The sequence below is a fragment of the Kogia breviceps genome, chromosome 10 (genome assembly GCF_026419965.1).
Source record: "Kogia breviceps isolate mKogBre1 chromosome 10, mKogBre1 haplotype 1, whole genome shotgun sequence".
NCBI classification, from domain to species: Eukaryota; Metazoa; Chordata; class Mammalia; order Artiodactyla; family Physeteridae; genus Kogia; species Kogia breviceps.
The window spans coordinates 69,967,401-69,990,012 of record NC_081319.1 but is presented as its reverse complement, the minus strand read 5'-3'; the positions used below and the strand labels follow the sequence as shown (position 1 = coordinate 69,990,012).

General features: G+C 35.2%; 1 protein-coding gene across 2 annotated transcripts in view; it reads left to right on the top strand.

Moving 5' to 3' along the window:
• SRPK1 (SRSF protein kinase 1) overlaps positions 1-22,612 on the top strand; it is an 80,758-nt gene that overhangs the window by 32,014 nt on the left and 26,132 nt on the right. For both annotated transcript variants that reach the window (XM_059076355.2, XM_059076354.2), the window contains 4 exons: positions 14,311-14,429; positions 15,473-15,581; positions 16,507-16,594; positions 17,670-17,757. In XM_059076355.2, coding sequence (XP_058932338.1) covers positions 14,311-14,429; positions 15,473-15,581; positions 16,507-16,594; positions 17,670-17,757 — 404 coding nt within the window. The remainder of the gene's footprint in view (positions 1-14,310; positions 14,430-15,472; positions 15,582-16,506; positions 16,595-17,669; positions 17,758-22,612) is intronic.

Genomic DNA, 22,612 nt, shown 5'->3' with positions numbered 1-22,612 from the left:
TAAGAAGGGTTAGCAAACTTTCAAATAATAGAGCTCTGGATCAAGAAAAATGTGACTAGAAATAGACTTGGAGCCAAAAAGACCTAAGATGTGTACAGTTTTATATCTGATATTATACAATTCAATTCATCTCTCTCAACTTCTGAAAAATTCTACCTACTAAGGACTCAACAAGGGGACTTTCCTGGTGGCGTAGTGGTTAAGAATCCTCCTGCCAATGCAGGGGACATGGGTTTGAGCCTTGGTCTGGGAAGATCCCATGTGCTGCAGAGTAACTAAGCCCATGTTCCACAACTACTGAGCCTGCGCTCTAGAGCCTGCAAGCCACAACTACTGAAGCCCGCGTACCACAACTACTGAATCCCACGCACCTAGAGCCCATGCTCTGCAACAAGAGAAGCCACCACAATGAGAAGCCTGCATACCGCAACGAAGAGCAGCCCCTGCTTACCACAACTAGAGATAGCCCACGCGTAGCAGCGAAGACCCAACACAGCCAAAAATTAATTAATTAACTAATCTAAAAATATTGTAACCATAATTATTTTTACTACTTTTGTATTTTAATCCTCATACTAGCTATAATAGTGTTTAGTCCACTTTAGTATATTTTTACCTTTCCAGTGAAATTTGTTCTTTGATATATTTTCTTATCAATTAGCACTCTTTCTTTCCTGCTTAAAGAAATCCCTTTAACATTTCTTGTTAAGGCCAGCTTGATAGTGATGAACAACTTTAGATTTTGTTTGTATGGAAAACTATCTCTTCTTGAATTCTGAATGATAACTTTGCTGGGTGGAGTATTCTTGGTTAGTTCTTTTCTTTCAGCACTTTGAGTGTATCGGCCCTTTCCTTCTAGCCTGCAAAGTGTTTGCTGAAGAATCTGCTGATAATCTTATGGGAGTTCCCTTGCATGTTGTAACAAGTTGTTTTTCTCTTCCTGCTTTTAATATTCTCTCCTTGTCTTTAACTTTTGAGATTTCAGTTATAATGTGTCTTGGTGTGCATCTCTTTGGGTTTCTTCTTTGGAACCTTCTGGAATTCTTGGATCTGGGTGTCTGTTTCCTGCCCAAATGAGGGAGGTTTTCAGCCATTATTTCTTCAAACAAGATTTCTGCCTCTTTCTCTCTTCTTCTGGTATCCCTTTAATGTGAATGTTAGTCTGTTTGATGTTGTCCCTTAAACCATCTTCAGTTTTTTTCATTCTTTTTTTCTTTTTGCTGCTCTGATTGGGTGAGTTACAGTACCTGTCTTTGAATTGACTGATTATTCTGCTTCATCTAGTCTGCTGTTGAACCCCTCTAGTGCATTTTTCAGTGAACCCCTCTAGTGCATTTTTCAGTGAATTATTTTATTCTTTAACTCTGTGACTTTTATTTGATATACTTTCTTATTTTTTCCATTTCTTTATTGAAGGTTCCACTGTATTCGTCTTTTCCTTTTCCCAGCTCATTGAGTATCTTTATGACCATTACTTTGAACTTTTTATCAGGTAAATTACTTATCTTCATTTCATTAAGGCTTTTTTCTGAGGTTTTATTTTGTTTTTTCATTTGGAATACATAACTCTGTTTCTTCATTCTGCTTCATTCTCCATGTTGACTGGTTGGAAACAACCACCTCTCCAAGTCTTGAAGGAGTGGCCTCGTGTAGGAGCTAAACCTTGTCTTTCAACCCTTCCCCAACTCTTTGTCTTCTCTCAAACCTTTGTGCTTGTTCAAGCTGGCTGTTACTATTTTTTATTTTGGCTGCACTGTGCAGCATGCAGGATCTTAGTTCTCTGACCAGGGATCGAACCCATGCCCCCAGCAGTGGCAATGTGGAGTCTTAACCATTGGACTGCTAGGAAAGTCCAGCAGGCTATTATATTTTTAATAGCTCCTAGTTGTTGAGGAGGTGCCAAGATCTGTCACTGTCCCTAAGGGAAGGATCTCAGCATCTAGATTCAGGCTGTTTGGAACCTTGACTCTCAGGCAGCTTTTAAAAGTATGCAAATTGATACAGTTCTGTGGAACTGCAGGTGTAAACCTTGCTGGCCAGGCAGTCTGGTGGTGTCCCCTGGGTAACAGTTGCAGAAATCAGGGCACTAGATGAGTATATAAGTTCTCTTCTGTAAGATACTGGTGAGCTGGAACAAGACAGAGAGCATCAGATGTGTGCCACACCTGAAGCCTGCCCCTCAGGTGGAAGCTCTAGGACAATCAAAAGGCCTCCTTCACAGAAAGACTGGGAGTTGTTCCTCAGTCTACTGTCTGCAGTGCCCTGGGGCGTGATAGCCTGCCAAGAGCCATCTCTGATTGCCATAGCCCTCTGGGCCTCAAGAATGCAAGACCAGTTGACCACCAGAGATAGGCAATTAAGGGGCATCTTCTGGGTGGCAATTGCAAAAACCGGGACAACAGATGTAAAAGCGTATCTGCCACAGGTAAAGCTCCCCTCCAGGAGACACTGGTGCTTTGGAGCAATGCTATTGAGAGTTAGACTGGGTAAAAAGTTCATTTCCTCAGATTTAGAAGTCACTGCCTGATGGTCTTTTGCTATCCTGGTTTCTGATGAGATATTTAATTCCAGTCTGACTACTCCCCTTTAACCTTAGAAGCCTTTAAGATCTTCTTAATACTGGATTCTGAAATTTCCCTGGTACTGTATTTATATGTAGGTAAAAGTAATCCTGTTTAACACCAGGAGGGCCCTTTTGATTTAAATGAAGATTCCATTTAATCCTCAGACATTTCTTGTATTTCTTTAATATTTCTTCCTCTCCATTTTCTTAAGCATCTTTTGCTGCATCTTTAGTTATTCAGATGTTGGGACTTCTGGATTGATTGTATCTTGTCTTTTTTTGGTGCATTTATCATTTCCATAATTTTTTCTCAACATTTAGAGAACTCTTTTTTTTTTTTTTTATCCCCAAAACCTTTTTCTCACTTCAGCTACTTTTAGAGCACCTTATTTTGTTTGGAAGTCAATATCATTTAAGATTTCTCTATTCATATTAACTAGTTTTAAAAATTGTGTTTTTCCTGAGTGCATTTTTGACCTGTAGAGTCAGTTTCCCAATTATTTCTCTTGGTCTCTATCTTTGAGGTTGAAGGCTTTCCTCAAAGATTTAGTGATCCTTGGTCATCTCTTCATATTTATGGATAAAGTGTTAGAGATCTCATTGAAAGCCCTGTGTCCCTAGCAAGGTTTTTTCTTTAAGATAAATAGGTAGGGATCTGTCAGTGATGCTGGGCACCAGAATCTGGAAAACTTTACTGTGGGATACCATCATCTACACTAACAGCCTTTGTTCTTTCCAGGAGAAAAGGAGAATAACCCTCCTTTTCTTTTTTCCCTGCAGGGTAAATGTAAGGTGTCAACTTAATTATACAAACCTTTAGTTAACCTCCCTCTTTACCATCCCTCTTCTCACACCTGTGTTCCTATCCCCCTTCTCCACTTCAGCTCACCCTACACTTTTTTTCCTAGGTTGCCAGAGCATTGCTCCCTCTCCCTGTTTCTACATTGTGGTAGATTTATAACTTTATTCTTTATTTTAGTTTTATTGGCTTTGAGTGGGGAGATGATATAATTATGCAATCTATTAAAGTTTTTGTTTCTAGCTTTTTGCTTTAATAAATGCTGTGATAGCCATCATTGTGCCTAAATCTTTGTGCATATGTTAATTTTTCCATAATTAAAAAAAACTTATTTAAAAATAATTGCAGATTCACAGGAAGTTGCAAAGATGAGACAGGGAGGTCTCAGGTACCCTTCTCCGGTTTCCCCCAATGGTTGCTTCTTCTGTAACAATATTATAACTAGGTATATCATTGGTATAAAGTGTGTGGTGAGTGTGTGATTATCTTAATTTTTAGGATAAATATCTATAAGTGAAATAGTTCAAAATTGTTGTGGTTATTACCTAATTATGTATATGACCTATTTAGAATGCTTCTTTGTTATAAATAACCAAATTCAAACTCACTTCTTAGACTATATCTAGAGGGGTTAATAGGTAGGGATCTATGAGGCTGGACTATGAATATATCTCCATGGATTTGCCTGTTTTTCTCCACTCCTAGCCAGTGAATGTCTTAGCTTTATTTTCCTGTATTTTAATATCATTCTCAGACATTTTCTTCCTATTTGGTGACAGTAATCCCCTCTGACAACTCCTTGATCCGTATTGCTTAAGATTTCAGAAGTAGAGCTTCCAGCATCCATTATTTCCTTCCCTAAAGGTTTCTAATCTTGCTTAGATCATGCAAGGGGGGAGGTACCTACCTATGGGAACGTAGAGTGGGTAGGACCAGGTGATTAGTAGCCTTGCCAAGCTGTGGAGGGTTATTTCCTGAAAGGAAATGATGCCAGACAGAAGAAGCGGAGTATGAGAGTAGCAGCAGTCCAGTGTCCCTGCACGCTTCCCAACATAACAGTGAGTTTTATTTTTTTAAAATGTTGTCTGATTTTGAAATGATGTGAATATTTCATGAGTAGTTCTCATAGGGAAAGATTTCAACAATTCAGAATTGTATTATGTAAGACAAAATATGTAAACACCCTTTTATATTCCCCCACATCCTTATTCCTTCACAATTTCCAGGAGGGGAACCCTGTCAACAATTGTCTGTATCCTTTAAAATCCCCTCTCAATATGTTTGTATACTAATATATGTACCTGTATACATATTATTTTATTTTATTTTTTATTGGAGGATAATTATTTTACAATGTTGTATTAGTTTCTGCTGTACAATGAAGTGAATCAGCTATTAAATGGATTACACTATAGCTAATCTATCTACCTATCTATCTTATCCAGTTACTTGTCTTTTTCATTGTAATGGTGTGTCTTAACTTTCCTTGATAGTACCTCTCCATTATATGGATGTGCCATAAATTACTTAACTGCTGCTATTGATTACAAGTTATATTCATTTATTTTACACTAACAATAAAGTGATGACTTTTTTTTTTTTTGCTTCAGTATTTATTTCCTGCTTAATTAAAAGATCTAGGATTGTAGATACTGTGTGACATCACAGCATCATGCTAAGGCATTGTTAACAAGTCCACTCATAGTGTTTTGGCATTGTTTTTTTTCCTATGTTGATTTTTTTTTTCAAATTGTGGTAAAATACACATAACAAAATTTACTATCCTAACCATTTTTAAAAATAAATATTTTAAAAAGAACATTGGAATTATTTATTTAGGCTGTGCTGCTTAGTTGCGGTACATGGGTCCTTTGTAGCGGCACGCAGACTCTTAGTTGTGGCGTGCATGTGGGATCTAATTCCCCAAGCAGGGGTTGAACTTGGGCCCCCTGCATTGGGAGCAGGGAGTCTTACCCACTGGACCACCAGGAAATCCCCACCATCTTAACCATTTTTAAGTGTACAGTGCAGTTGTATTAAATACATTCACATTGTTGTGCAACCATCACCACCATCTATCCCCATAACACTTTTCATTTTGTATGACTGAAACCCTATACCCAGTAAACATTTTGAGTCCTTTCTTTCAATTCTTTAGGTATATACCCAGAAGAATTGTTGAATTATATGGTGATTCTATTTTTAATTTTGGAGAGACTCACCATACTGTTTTTCATAGCAGCTGTACCATTTTTATATCTCAGCAAAATGCACAAAGGTTCCAATTTCTCCACATCCTCGTCAACAAGTTATTTTAAATGTATATGTGCTTTAGAATGCATTAATAATAGGTAATATGTATCAAGTACTACCTATGTACTAAGCATTATGCTAATTACATTAAATGTCAAATTCTCATAGCAGCTACTATCCTCATTTTATAGATAGTCATTTTTGAGGCTTGGGATGTTAAGTGACTCCCAGTTCAAGAAGTCACCCTTCAGTAGTACCTGTGTTCTTGATATTCCATAGCTGTTGCCTCCCAGAAATAAACTTACTTAGTCAAAGGATATATATTTTTTAAACTTTAAACTGCCAAATTACCTTTCACAAAGACTTCACCAATTTTATTCCCATCAACAGCATAAAAGAGTGCCTACCCACTCCCTCCAAATCCTCGTCAATATATGAAATTATTGCTTTTTGATTTCTCCCAAATCACTGGGCAAAACAGTGATCTTTGTTTTAATTTTTTTCTCTGTTACTATTGATTTGAGATCTTTTCATGCATTTATAGAACATTTGAATGTTTTCTTGAACTGGCATGTTATTAGTTTGAGTAATACTAGGCTGCTGTATTAGATTCCTATGGCTGCTATAAATTTAGTAGCTTAAAGCAACACAAAGTTATTATCTTACAGTTCTGGGAATTAGAAGTCTAAAATGGGTCAGCAGCGCATTGTTTCTTCTGTAGACTCTAGGGAAGAATCCATTTCCTTGTCTTTTCCAACTTCTAGAGGTTGAGTTGCCTGCATTTCTTGGCTCATGGCCCCTTCCTTGTATTGTCATCATATCTCACTCTGACCTTCCTGCTTCCCTCTGAGAAGGACCCCTTTCCCAAACAACTTCAGTTTTTCTTGTTGTTTTGAAATGCAATTTTATTTAATACTAAATTCTCATATTTACTTGAGTCTGTGGCTAGATTTCATTCTGATCCATTACCAGGACTACAGGGTTTTAATTACTATATAGTTTGTTATATTTTGCTATCTGGGGGCCAAATTCCCAATTATTTCTCTTGTTTGAAAAATTTTTGGCTGTTTTTGCTAATTTCCTTTTCCAAGAGTTTACTGATCAGGTTCTACAAAATACCATGTTGCTTTCAGTTGAGATTGTTTTGAATTTATGGATTACTTTCTGGAAAATTGACACTTAAATGTTTGATTCTTCCCATCTAGGAGTATTCTATAGCTTGCTTTTGTTAGTTTGTTAAAGCATCATATACCCTTCAGATGTGTGTGATTCTAAATTTTAGAGCTGTTGCTGTTGCAAATTTATTGCTTTTTATCTGTTATATTTTTTATTGGTTATTGCCATTATGTAGAAATACTTTTGTTTTTGTAATTTGTATGGTAGTTTGTTTTTTCCTTGCCTAAAACCCTTTATTGGTTGTACTAATTTTTTGGTTATTTTTCTCCAATTTTCTAGGTAAATAGCCACTTTGTAATGGTGACAGTTCTGGTTCTTTTTCTTGCCTTAAATTATTATCTGTGACTGCACATACAACTTTGAAAAGTAGCCATTAAACTGTGTAATTGTGATGAACATCTGTCTTTTGTAGGAATGCTCGTATGTTTCTGTGATTTTCTAATAGATAACTTTGAGTTGAGTAAGTTTCTCTCCACTTCATTCCTAGATTACGAGGTGTTTCAGTCTCAAATCCATCTTGAATTTTGTCAGATGTCTTCATAATTTTTCTAAGAGTTTTCTTCTGTACATATATTAAATAGTGAATAACAGTAAGTTTCCTGTTTGAAATATCCTTTTATGTCTGCTTGTGAATATTACAATATTCAGTAGTTGTATATGAAGTTCACTGGTGAAACTGACCAGTAGTTTTCTGTTTGGTGTGTGTGTGTGTGTGTGTGTGCACATGCACATGCACACGTGCATGCATGTGTGTTATTCTCTTCTGCTTTGGATGTCAGGGTTATGCTAGTGCTCTCAAATTAACTGGAAAGCTTTTCCAACTCTTAGAGATGCACTGGTACACTTTATTAACTGGTATTCTTCATTGAAAATGTAGTAGCACTTGACCTTACTGTCTGACCAACTGACCTTGTTGCCTTTTAGGGGTGACTCTTCAATTTTTTAATCTCCGTGATCGTTATATCCCTGTGGGCTTTTTAAAAATTAGTTTTGCCAGAGGCTTGTCTATCTTATTAATCTTTTTCAAATAATTAACTTTCAATTTAGAGTTAAAATTTTACTCCTTTTATTTCTAGCTCTTTATTCAGTTAACAACAGCTTTTCTTGTTTTCTAATTGGTATACTCATGGTTATAAATTTTTCTCTTGAGTAAAGCTGAGTATCTCATAGATTTTAACATGTAATGCACTTATACCTACATACTTTGAAATTTTAAAGTTCATTTCCTCTTTAAATCAAGATCTGCCAAGATATTTTCATTTTATTCTATAGTATGCCAATTTTTTTCAGTGTTTGGAAAGAATGGATATAAAGTTACATATACGAATATATCAGTTTAGATCAAACTTGTTTGTTATTTAAATTCTCTCTGTACACTTTTCATTTATTTGAATTGTTTATTCTCCATAAAACAAATGGAAGAATCTAAGTTAACTATAGAAAATTTTTGTGCAGGTATAGATTTTTCATGAATTAGGCATGCAGTTGAGTCTCTCCCCTTTCCCCATTGCCACCATTTGTATTTTGTGATAAAGCTGTGATTAACCTGAGAGAGGCAATATAAAGTCACTTTTTGGGGTAACTTGATGGATAAGGTCAATAAGATTCCCAAGTGTATGACAATGTTTTAGCAAAATCTCAATAAGCCAACCATATGTTAGATTCATACTTGAAAGCAATCAGAGCCAATATTTTTTAAACAAAATATTTGAGATATACAAAAAAAGAAAAAAGAATAAATAATAAAATGGTAGCTCCTACCCAGTTTAAGAAAATCTCATTACTGTACAGGTGATGCCCACGTGTACTCCTCCTTGATCATATCTCTATATTACAGTTCACTTGTGGGATTAATAGCTATCCTGAATTTGACCTGTATTTCTTTTGTGTTGTTTCTTTTTTCATTCTTTTTTTTCTCAGTTTTTTAAAAACTGAGATACAATTGACATATTGTGTAAGTTTAAAGTGTGCAACCTACTGATTTGATGGAATTATATCACATTGATGGATTTATATCACATTATGATTGCCATTGTAGTATTAGCTAATACATCTGTTACATCTCATAATTATTATTTCTTCCAGTGGTGGGAACAGTTAAGATCTAGTCTCTTAGAAAGTTTTATGTTTGTAATACAGTTTTATTGTCTATAATCACTGTACTGTGTGTTCGATCTCTAGGAATTATTTACCTACTAGTTGCAGTTGTGTAATTTATATTAACTATATATTGGCTGTTTTGTATGTTTTAAAAATTTGATTGAAGGTGATACATTGTAATTATTCTGCAGCTTGCTATTTGCATTCCATCTTATGTTTGTGCAGTTTATTCAAGCTGATGCATGTAGCTTATTCATTTTCACTGTTGGGTATAATATTTTATTATATCAAAATACTGTAACTTACCCATTCTCCTCTTGATGGACATTTAGTTGTTTCCTGCTTTTTGTTATTACAAACAGTGCTGCTGTGAACACGATTGTATATGCTTCTTCTAGGGTGTTCATAGCAGCAAGATTCATAATAGCTAAAGAGTAGAAACAACTCAAATGTCCATCAACTGATTAATGGATAAATTAAAATGTGGTCTATCCATATAATGGAATATTATTCAGCCATAAAAAGTAGTGAAGTAATGATATATCCTACAACATGGATAAAGCTTAAAAGCATGTTAAGTGAAAGAAGTCAGTCACAAAAGACTGCATAATATGTGATTCCATTTATATGAAATATGCAGAATAAGCAAATTCATAGAGACAGAAAGTAGACTAGTGTTTCCCAGAGTCTGGGGGAAGAGTGTAGTGGTGAGTGACTGTTAATGGGTTTGGGGCTTTTTGGGTGGGGGGGGGATGAAAATGTTCTAAATTTAGTTTGTGGTGATATTGCACAACTCTGAATATACTAAAACCACTCAACTGTACACTTTAGATTGGTGAGCTTATGGCATGTGAATTATATCTCACTAAAGAAGTTAAAGATAATTTCTAGGACAGTATATTTCAAACCCAACCCACTAGTAGGTTATAAACCAATTTTAATGAGTCGGAATAGAGTTTGCAGGGTGTTTTTGAGCTATAAGAATTTCTTCATTTATTCTTTAGAAAAATGGGAGTGGGGAGCTCACATGGCTTTTTTGAGTATATAAATTCATGAAATGTTTAAGTGAAAGCTCATAAATAGCATATTTATGATAGTTATGAATATATAATATTTGGCTGCAAAAAATTCAGTAAACTTTTGTTTGGTACTTTGGTTTTACTATTTATTTGGGTGATTAGTGATGATTATACCAGAAATGGAATCTTGAAAGGATCCTTGGAAATAAGAGAAAACACTCTAATTTGGCTTTTATCAACTCTCTCCACACTCCAGAGTTTCTGTGTCAAATCTGTCAAGATTTTCTGCTACTTTCTGCCTTTCTGCCAGATTTTTGCCTTGGCTCTATTCTGTACCACAGCCAAATATATTCCTATTTCTAGCATTCTGGTGTTTTGATCAGGTTATAAATTGACTCCTTTGGAAGCATATTGCTATTAAAATTTGATCTGTTGTCCATTTCAGTTTATATTAGAGATTTTGTAGATGTACTGGGTTAAATTTTATATGCTTTGAGAGCTTTAAACTGATACAGTTTTTGTCTTCTGAATATGAATAGCAAATACTTGAGGCATGAAAATAGATATGAAGAGTTTAAAATCACAGATTGAAACTATTTTAGAACTCTCCATTTTTGTTCTAGGAAGAATTGTTTTCAGTTTCAAATGTTAATAAGCTGAAATTTCTTTCTGTAGTATTTCTTCAGATTTTTTATACAATTTTCTTATAACAACCATCAATCAAAGTAATAGTGATTTTGAGCTCTTTAATCATGTCATCATCTTATCCTCATTATCTAATAGTAACTATCTCTGTTTTCTCAAATTTCCTCTTTTTGTTTTTGGTTTTTGTCTTTTTCTGACAGAGGCTTTTTTAAAAAAATTTATTTTGAAGTACAGTTGATTTACAGTGTTAATTTCTGTTGTACAGCAAAGTAATTCAGTTACACATATAAATATATTCTTTTTCATTTTCTTTTCCATTATGGTTTATCACAGGATATTGAGTATAGTCCCCAGTGCTATACAGTAGACCTTATTGTTTATCCATTCTATATATATAATAGTTTGCATCTGCTAATCCTAAACTCCCAGCCCATCCCTCTCCCACCCCCTCCTGCTTGACAACCACAAGTCTATTCTTTATGTCTAAAACTGGGACCTTTAGTCAGTAAAACGTGTGTGTGTGTGTGTGTGTGTGTGTGTGTGTGTGTGTGTGTGTGTGTGTGTGTGTTTTGGCACGAGTCTGGGAAAAAATTAGACTGAGGATGTCATTAAAAGGCAATATTTACCGTGAGGGGCTTGTGGTTGCCAGGCCATTTTTGCCTTCCTCTGACAGAGGCTTTTTTCAGTTGTCTGAGGTTCATTGATTGACATCATGTATAAAAGCATAGCATTAGTAAAACATGGGCAGTTTGAGAAAGCCAAGACAATGCAGGGATCAGAAGGAAACTTAAAAACTATAAATCATATTCTGAAGAGAAAAGAAGGCGTAGGAGTCTGTTGAAAAGGAATGTTCAAGAGAGGAAAAAAATGGGAAACTAAAATACGGTAGAAATTTAAAGGATAATGCAAGTTAGGAAGATAAATCTGGAAAGTAGAATGAAAAACTTAAAGATGCATAAATAAGAGAAAATATAAGATTAATGAAGTATAGGCCAGTAGATCCAGAATCTGGGGGGTGGGGGAAGTCCCAGAGAGAGTAGACAATATGAAGAAGATTGAATTTTCGGTGAATTACAGGAAATTTTCTCAACTGAATGAATCTTTATTTTGCAAGTACATAGAAAGTACTTAGCAAGATGGATTTTTTTTAAAGCCACTCTGGAAATTTCAGAACATAGGGATTAAAGAGAAAGTCCTTCAAAACAAAAAACAAACAAAAAAACACCTTCCAGGGAGAAAAACAAGCCCTATTTCAAAGCTCAGAACTCATTGATGGACTTGTCAGCAGCACCGCTGAAAGCTAGAATGCAACAGAGCAATTTATTTTATACCCAGACTGGCAGTCAAGGATGAGAATAAAATAAAATAAAGATAGGAGCGATCTTAATAAATTTACCTCCCATGCACTCATTCTCCAGAAGTTACTGATAAATGTGTACTATGAAAATGGAGTAAATCAAGATAGAGGAAGACTGTGGGATTGAGGACATAGGACATCCAACATACACAGAGATGAAAGAACATTTAAGACATTATGTGTATACTTTAAATTAATAAATATAAATTAAGTGTATTTTTAAATGAAATTTAAAAGTTAAAAATAGGATCTTTTTCCCCCCTTAGTTGATCAATTTCTCTTATTGATTTAGAATGAGACAGGATTTTCTTCTGTACCAACCATGGTCAGGATAGAGACTTGTATTTTACATTGAGACCTGGAACTTATAATTCCTTTTTGAATCCTTGAACTGGGAATGATACTTAATAATGTTTGATTTTATAACTAAAAACAACTTCACAAATACATAGTCTTCCAAAAATGTTGCAAATCTTTAAAAAATAAATTTTTAACTTTACTACTCCCATGATACTTGTGGAATTGTAATATTCCAGCATTTTCATGTCTGTTTTTCACTACTTGTATTTCACTACTTTTCAAAAATTTCTCAATTGTAGTTCTTAAAATGAAATTTTAATTGTAAAAGGCAACAAGTTTGAAATCAGAGAAGTTGTTTTAGAAACATGTCTTAATCATAAATTTGGAAATGTTCATTCAGACTCATCATTTCCACTTAGGAAAGTAAGCCAGGTAGTTCCATACTGAATAAATTTCTGAAAGACATGTTTTCACTGAGAATGAACACATTGAATCATGCAGTTTTATAACTACTTTTGTATCTTCTGGGGGACTAAAAAGTACCAAGAATTAAGGCAGGTTGGAATGGCCAACAGAAATCTAAATCTAGTCATGCTTGCCAAGGTATTTCTTATGTCTCAACAGCCCATGTAACTGATTCTGCTATTATAATTTTCTGTTAAATTGAATCTTTTGAAAAAACAATCTGATGAAACAGGTTTGAAAACACAAATAAAATACTGGAAAATAGGAATTAAAATTCCTTTTCCTACAACTACTGAAAAGAGTGCTGTGGACACTGTTTCTTTTGCTTAAAGCTTTACGAAGCAGGCAGCTAATAAGTGTCAGAGCCTGAATGCAAATCCAAGTCTTTCTGCCTCCTGAACTACTTACTCAGTGCTCAAAAATTTTGATATAACTAATTGATGGCATGTAGAGAAAGGAATCAATTTGAAAGTGTTTAATATATTATAAAACGAGATAACATTTTTACCTGTTAAATAAGCTAAGTTTTCTGAACTTAGTAATACTTAAATACTGGAATCTCCCATATGTAGCTGGAGATGTAATTCACTACAACCCTATCAGAAAAGTCATACTATGTAATAATCCTAAAAACTGTTCATAGCCACAGACTGGAAGGAAATAGTCCAGAGTGTTAATATGTTCAGAGTAGACATCTAACAAAATAATTATTTTCCAAATTTCCTACATCTAACTTTGTTTTTTAAATTTATTTTTGGCTGTAGTGGGTCTTCACTGCTGTGCACAGGCTTCTCCTTGCGGTGAGCTTCAGTAGTTGTGGCACACAGCCTCAGTAGTTGTGGTACGTGTGCACTAGAGAGCACGGGCTTCAGTAGTTGCGGTGCATGGGCTCAGTAGTTGTGGCACATGGGCTCTAGGGTGCAGGCTTCAGTAGTTGTGGTGAACAGGCTTAGTTGCTTTGTAGCATGTGGAATCTTCCCAGACCAGGGATCGAACCCGTGTCCCCTGCATTGGCAGGCGGATTCTTAACCACTGCACCACCAGGGAAGTCCTAACATGTTATTTTTATAAATAGGGTAAATGTTTCTATCTTTATCTGGTAGTTTAACTTTAGGGAAGTAATTCTAAATACAGAACAAAGATTATCTAAAAAGACTCAACAGCTTTATTTTTTAGTAGTGAAAAATTAGAAACAAATGTCCAGCTGAGCAGAATGTACCAGAGTAAATAGTGATATTGCTAAGGGAAATGTGTAAGACTTAAGAGATTGCATAGGTATGAGGGGAAAAGTTTACAGTATAATAGGCAAAGCCAGATACAAATTTGTTTATAAAGCATGTGATTACCAATATATATTTTTATAAAAATACAGCAAATTACTGGAAGAAGGTCTAGTAGTTTTATCAGCAATTTTGTTTGGATATTGAGATTCAAGTAATTTTTTCCCTTTGTACTTTTATTTATTTTCCAGATTTTATTTAATCATGTACTGACTTTTTAGAAACTAATATTTTCCTAACATGAGGTAAATTTTCCTAGGCTGCCACTACATAACATTCTGTTTGTAGTATCTGTTAATTGGTTCTGTTTTTTTCTGTCCATATGGAATGAACATGTTTGTATTATTTCTTAGATCTGAAACTCAGCACCGAGGCTCTGCTCCCCACTCTGAGAGTGATCTCCCAGAGCAGGAAGAGGAGATTCTGGGATCTGATGATGATGAGCAGGAAGATCCCAATGATTATTGTAAAGGTAAGATTTTCTATGAGGAGATACTAAGTAAGATGTGATCCATGTATAAGCAGTTTTTCATTTGAATATTTGGTCTATCAGCGTAAACGGTATTGATGCTTCTGCTTATTGCATCCTTTTCTCTAAGTATAGGAATTAGTATTTCCTTTTACTTTGACTTAATTAAAGCTTAGTTTAAATTAAATTTGTTTCTACTCATTAAAAATGATAGTGCATATTTATCTTAGAAAATTTCAGGAATATGTTAAACAAAAAGAAAACAAAAGCTGTCTGTAATGCTGTCACCCAGAAGTAACCAGTGGTAAGATTTGGTATGTAGACTTTTGAAAAAAACACCTTTCACTACTCTTTTCTCAAAGTGATGATTGTTAAGATACATTAAACTGGAATTATAGATACTTAAACTGTGTCATAAGGTTGCCTGTTATCTTTTCTGTTTCTTTTATGGAACTTTCCAGGATTCTTGGGTAGGCTCTTATAACAGAATATCTCTTAACCATTGAGGAGAACCTGGTTCTTCTTCTCAGAAGGCAGAGATGCATGTTTAAATCCCTTGATTCCTGCCACTGTTGGCAGCCTTTTCAGGCTTTCCTGGTTTTTATGTTTTAGAAAAGCAATTTCTTTTTTTAAAGTTAAATAAATGGAATTCATTAATCTCTCTCCTAAAAAACATCCTGAGATTTCAACTATAAATAGATTTATATGTTTAGATAAATCTTGGATTACTGAGGGGCAAGAATGTTGTGAAACATAACCTTATTTTTGTTTGAGGATGACTTATTTTTTTAAGTAATTATTGGTTGTTCCACAAAGCATCACTTGCTCACTCTAAATCATTACTCTTATTATTTAAGATATTTTTTGTAACATGAACTCAATAATACTGTGTTGCTGACTTGACTTAACATTTTCTTTTGTTGAGTTGGTTGTGTTAGAAGAAACCATTTTTATTTGCTAAAAGGTGTATAGATGTTGAAAAATGTGTTGTGAGATACCTTTTCCTACTACTTAAGTGACTATTTCCCTCCTGTTGTTTCTTCCAGGAGGTTATCATCTTGTGAAAATCGGAGATCTATTCAATGGGAGATATCATGTGATCCGAAAGTTGGGCTGGGGACACTTTTCAACAGTGTGGTTATCATGGGATATTCAGTAAGTTTTAGTGATCCTGCAAGCGAATTAGGTGATTCCTAAATGTTTGTGTCTGATTTTCCACTTTTAGTCTAAGCTCTAGACTGATTTCTTGATAAGAATCTTATTACTGAGAATCTTTATGTTCTTGGGCAAATGACTTTCCTCGGATGAAGAGTCAGCTTAGAGGAGACACAAGATTGATTAAATTAGTATCAGTAAGGTGCTTGAAACTCCCAAATTCAAAACATTACAAATACCCAAAGAAAGTGTAGTATATAAGTTCATAGTTTTTCTCATTAGAGTAGAGCAAAATTTTTAGATGATGCCCTAGACCAACCTTTGTGAAATTACTTATTTTCTTGTATTTTGTTTTGATAACAGATTTGTTCAGCCATACAGTATAAAACTTCTCTACATAAAAATCACAGGCAGTTAATATTGGATGTTTACCTAAAAGTGTTCCATCTGTCTTTGGTGAGACAGCAGTTGCTATCTGTGTGCTTAATTTTTTATCAGTTTTTCACCCAAGTATTTCTTCTGGCTTCTTAGAGGAAAGTATTATAGCTTTTAACCTTTTAGGTTTTGCTATACAGATATACAGAATACTTCTGATTTGGTGGAGCTTTCGAAACCCCTTATTTATCCCCACTTCATGGTTTTACTTGGATTCATGGAGCATTCAGAAAGTAGATTTTAACTTATAGGAAATGTTTGGTGACTGACATTACCGAGGAACAGATTTTCTCCTTCTCATAAGTTAAATTTGGCCAGTTACTGCTATTAACAGGTACAGGTGATCCCATAGTAGTATTTCGTGTTTGAGTACAGAGAAATATGAAATCAATATTTGTACTACTGTCGCTGTCTCCCAGTTATAGTTAAATCTTAGCTTCCTAACATAAAGGTAGAGCATTTAGTCTTAATTGCCTGTTTGGTTTCTTAGGGGGAAGAAGTTTGTGGCAATGAAAGTAGTTAAAAGTGCTGAACATTATACCGAAACAGCACTTGATGAAATCCGGTTGCTGAAATCAGTAAGTATTAGATTGTATGTGTGAGCTGCAAAGCATTATAAATAAATAAAGTTTTATTCAGTTAATATATACCAAGTGTATACTCTTTGGCATGTCTCATTTTTACTGTAAAGTTCTAGTATCCTTAAAGAGGTAGAGGAAGACAATATTTACACATCCTGTGTATGTGGTAGGGAACTGGTGGAATACGCTATGATGGGAATTCTCCCTACATATACAATGGGAAAAAACCTTGCAAATAAACAAAAATGTTTATTGAGTATGTTTTATGTGCCAGATAGCACAAAGAATGTTTTTCTTTCCTGCTGTGGTTAAAACAAAAGTTGTGTGAATAAATATATAATATCTATTTTGTTTTAAAATCTTATACAAATATATAAAAATAAGCAATATATTTACTAATTCCCTTTATTACCTGGAAACTTAGGTAAATATTATCAAAAACTTATTTTCAGTTTTGTTACAAATTAGTAAATGTCAGTGTAGTAGAAGGAGCTTAAACTCAGAGTTAGAATACATGAGTTTTAGGGCCAGCTCTATCCAAATATATCCATCAACTCATCTTTTTGTTTCTTCTGAGCCTTAGGTTTTTCATTCGTAAAGTGAGGAAGCTAGATCAGGAGAGCTCCAAGGAAGTAGTTTTCAAAGTGCCAGTTTGTGATAAGATAAGGAGCTCATGCCCCAAAGTAAATCAGTGTACTGCTTCCTTCCCTCAGAAAGTTTTTCTATGAAAAAAAATGAAGGCTGAATAAACAGTATGGTTAGTGCTATGGTTGACTGCATCCTGCAAAAGCACGTGAATTCCTCCTGGCCTGGTAACTAGCAGTTAATTTAGGAGTAGCAAAATGGTATAATTAAACAATAGTCTTTGTTGATTGTGTTTTCTTTTGTGAACTGCTTATATTAAGTTCTTTGTTTGAGCTATTAAAATTTTATGTTTGTCTCATAGATTTGTATGAGCTCTTTCTTGGAGTAATCTTTGTTATATTTGCTGCAGGTATCCTGCCCCGCCCCCACCATTTGGTTTATTTCTATGGTTTCCCTTTTGCTAAGCATTGTTTCTTCCCTATTACAGGTTCGCAATTCAGATCCTAATGATCCAAATAGAGAAATGGTTGTTCAACTACTAGATGACTTTAAAATATCAGGAGTTAATGGAACACGTATCCTTTTAAAAACCTGTTTGAAAACAAATCATGAAATAACTTTATCCCAAAAAAGGAATGAGATTTGTACAGGTAGCATTGGTCTCTTCTCTCAAAACAAACTATAATCAAATTACTTTATTTTATTGTAAACTTTTGAACACAGATATGAATCAGGTCTCTCTTCGTATGTTGTGATTTTTTAGGCTATAAAATAACATAATAACAAAGTAACAAGATTAAATAGAAAAAAATATATTTTTCTTTGTGGTGAGAACTCTTAGATTTTACTCCCAATAATTTACATATATAACATATAGCATTGTTAATTGTATTTATTGTATTGTACATTATATCCCTAGTACTTATCTTATAACTGGAAATTTATACCTTTTGACTGCCTTCATCCAGTTTCTCCTCCCCTAACCACCACCTCTGGTAACCACAGATTTGATCTTTTTCTTTTGAGTTTGTTTATTTTTGAAGTATAATTGACCTATAACACTATGTTAGTTCTGGTGCACAATGTGGTGAGTTGATATTTCTATACATTTCAAAATGATCACTGTGATAAGTCTATTTAGTTTATGTTACCATACAAAGATATTACATAGTTATTGACTATATTCCCCACACTGTACATTTCATACCTATGACTCACTTATTTTGCCACTGGAGGTTTGTACTACTTAATCTCTCTTACTAATTTCTTTCCTCCTCAACCTTCCTCCCCTCTGGCAACCACCTGTTTGTTCTCTGTATCTGTAACTTTCTGTTATGTTTGTTCATTTGTTTTGTCTTTTATATTCCACATTATTAAGTGAAATCCTACAGTTTTGTCTTTCTCTGTCTCACTCATCTCACCATCCATGTCACAAATGGCGAGGTTTCATTCTTTTTTATGGCTGAGTCACATTCCATTAATATATATACACCACATCATCTTTGCATCTCTCTTTTTTTCTATATATATCTTCTGTATCTCTTTTCAACATATGGAATACTGCTATAACTGTTTAATTTCCTTGTCTGCTAATTCTAACATCTGGGTCAATTTCAAATGATTTATTACTGTATCTAATTTTCAGGTACATTTTCCCTGCACCTTTGTTGCCTGGTAGTCTTTGATTGAGACACTGTGATTTTTACCTTGTTGGCTGCTGGATATATAGCTATAAATCTTGAGCTTTGTTCTGGGAGCAGTTGTTACTTGGAAGCAGATTGAACCTTTTCAGGTTTTACTTTTATGATTTGCTAGATGGCTCCAGAGTAGTGTTCAGTCTAGGGCTAATCATTCCTTCTACTGAGGCAAGGTCTTCTGATTAATCTACCCAAGGCCCCGTGACTATGAATTTTTCTAGTTTTTTTTTCTTAATTGAGATATAACTGACATATAACATTGTATTAGTTTTGGGTGTACAAGATAATGATTTTTTAGACGTATACATTACAAAATGATTACCATAGTAAGTTTAGTTAACATCCATCACCACACATACTTAGAATTTTTTTCTTGTGATGAGGGCTTTAAGATTTACTGTCTTAGCAACTCTCAGATACACAATATAGTATTACTCATCTTTTTTTTTTTTTTTTTAATAAATTCATTTATTTATTTATTTTTGGCTGCATTGGGTCTTGGTTGCTGCGCGCGGGCTTTCTCTAGTTGCAGTGAGGTGGGGCTACTCTTAATTGTGGTGCGCGGGCTTCTCCTTGCGGTGGCTTCTCTTATTGGGGAGCACGGGCTCTAGGCGCATGGGCTTCAGTAGTTGTGGCCTCAGTAGTTGTGTCTCACAGGCTCCAGAGCACAGGCTCAGTAGTTGTGGTGCATGGGCTTAGTTGCTCCGCAGCATGTGGGATCTTCCTGGATCAGGGTTTGAACCCGTGTCCCCTGCATTGGCAGGCAGATTCTTAACCACTGTGCCCCCGGGGAAGTCCCAGACTTATTCATCTTATAACTGGAAGTTTGTACCTTCTGACCACCGTCACCCATTTTCCCCACCCCACACCTTTGGCAACCACTAGTCTGTTTTCTGTATCTATGAGTTTGTTGTTTTGTTTTGTTTTTAGATTCCACATATAAGTGAGATCATACAGTATTTGTCTTTCTCTGTTTTATTTCACTTAGCATAACACCCTCAAGGTCCATCCATGTTATCACAAATGGCAAGATTTCCTTCTTCTTATGGCTAAGTAATATTCCATTGTGTATGTAGACCATATTTTCTTTATCCATTCATCCATCAGTGGACACTAGGGTTGCTTCCATGTCTTGGCTATTGTAAATAATGCTGCAGTGAACATGGGGGTGCACATCTTTTTAAGTTAGTGATTTTGTTTTCTTCAGATAAATACCCAAAAGTGGAATTGCTGGAATGTATGGTAGTTCTCTTTTTAGTTTTTTGAGGAACCTCCGTACTGTTTTCCATAGTGGCTGTACCAGTTTACATTCCCACCAACAGTGCACGGGGGCTCCTTTTTCTCTACATCCTCACCAATGCTTGTTATCGCTTGTCTTTTTTATAATAGCCATTCTAACAGCTCTGAGGTGGTATCTCATTGTGGTTTTGATTTGCATTTCCCTGATGATTAGTGATGTTGAACACCTTTTCATGTACCTGTTGGCCATCTGTATGTCTTCTCTGGAAAAATGTGTGTTCAGATTCTTTGTTCATTTTTTAATCAGAAAACCCCCTATTGAGTTATATGAGTTCTTTATATATTTTTGATATTAACCCCTTATCAGATCTTTGATTTGCAAATTATTTTCCCATTCCATAGGTTGCCTTTTCATCTTCATTTTGTTTCCTTTGCTCTGCAGAAGATTTTTAGTTTGATGTAGTCCACTTGTTCATTTTTGCTTTTGTTGACTTTGTTTTTTGTGTCAGATCCAAAATATCATCGCCAAGACCAATGTCAAGGAGCTTACCACCTGTGTTTTTTTCTAGGAGTTTTATGGTGTCGGGTCTTATGTTCAAGTCTTTAATCCATTTTGAATTGATTTTGGGGTCTAGTGTAAGATAATGGTCCAGTTTCATTCTTTTGCATGTAGCTATTCAGTTTCCCGCCATGATTTATTGAAATAACTGTCCCCGTTGTGAGTTCTTGGCTCCTTTGTTGTAAATTAATTGGCCATATATGTGTGGGTTTATTTCTGGCCTATGACTATAGCTGAATTTTTCTAGTCCTTTTGATGAGAGCAGATACTGTTGGAGCCCTGTGAGAATGCTGGGCACTATTCCCTCTAATCCTTTCAGATGATTTTTTTCCCCTCTTGTAGTTTCCTCATATACCTATGCTGATTACTACTCTACTGAATACTTGAGGGGGATCCGTTTTTAGATTTCCAGGGTTCTCTTTCCCTGTAGCTCTGTCCTCACTAGTATTGTTCTGTGAACCAGAGCTGCTGCCTTGATTTCCCAGGACTCTCAGCTCCGTCTGTTTAACTAAAGGGGTTTGCTTGGAGAGTCTCAAGACAGTAAGAAGATGTCCAGCGTCTTTAAATCTGTTGTTTTATGTATTTTGTCTGATTTTGTTGTTGTTGCTTAAAGCAAGAGGGTTAAGCCAGTCCCTGTTACTCCATCTTGCCTGAAGCAGAAGTTCCTAGATGTATGTTTAACTCTAAGAAATTAGCAACCAGTTTTCCAAAGTGGTTGTACCATTTTATACTTCTGTTAGCATAATATGGGAGTTCTAATTGCTCCATATGCTCATCTACGTTTGGTCACATTAGTCTTTTTATTTTAGTTATTCTGTTGAGTTTGAAATAGTATAATCCTGTAATTTTGATTTGTATTTTCTGAGGTAGTCATGTCCCATTTTTAATCTTTACTTAAGAACGGTTCCTTTCATGACATTCACTCACCTGCTGCCCCCAAACGGCCAGAGAATCCAGACCAGTTGTATTGCTCCTTAATTTGGATTTGTCTGAGTATTTCCTCATGATTAAGTTCATTAATCATTTTTGTCAAGTATACTACATGGAGGATGTTTTATTTTTCTCAGTGTATTACATCAGAGGGCACATAATGTGAATTTGTGCTTGTCATTGGTGATGATATGTTTGATTACATGATTAAGGCAGTGTCTTTTCGATTTCCCTGTTTAAAAGTATCTTTTTCCTTTTATAATTAATAAGCAACATATGGGGTGATAGTGTGACACTGTGAGAATTCTTTTTCCCCTAGCAATCTTCACTTAGTAGTTTTAGTATTCATTGACTCTTATCTGAATCAGTTCAGTTATTACTATGGTGATGATAAAATGGTAGTTTTTTATTTCTGTCATACTTTATATATTTATTAGTTGACTTCTTCTCTGAAGAAGACATTTTCCTCCCCAAACACACACTTATTTTAATATCCCGTTTGGATTCATTCTGTTTTTAATTTATAAGCTAATTCATAACTTCACTCTTTAAAATGTTCTCAACTTTGGCCAGTGGCTTCTTTATTTTTTAAACAGATTTTATTTATTTATTTATTTATTTATTTAGTTAGTTAGTTAGTTAGTTAGTTATTGGTTGCGTTGGGTCTTCGTTGCTGTGCACAGGCTTTCTCTAGTTGTGGCGAGCGGGGACTACTCTTCGTTGAGGTGCGCGGGCTTCTTCTTGCAGTGGCTTCTCTTGTTGTGGAGCACGGGCTCTAGGCGCACGGGCTTCAGTAGTTGTGTCACGTGGGCTTCAGTAGTTGTGGCTCATGGGCTCTAGAACACAGGCTCAGTAGTTGTGGTGCACGGTCCCAGTTGCTCTGAGGCATGTGCAGTCTTCCTGGACCAGGGCTCGAATCCATGTCCCCTGCATTGGCAGGCAGATTCTTAACCGGCCAGTGGCTTCTTCAAGCTGGTTCCTGTTTCCTCCTGACGTGTTCCCTTA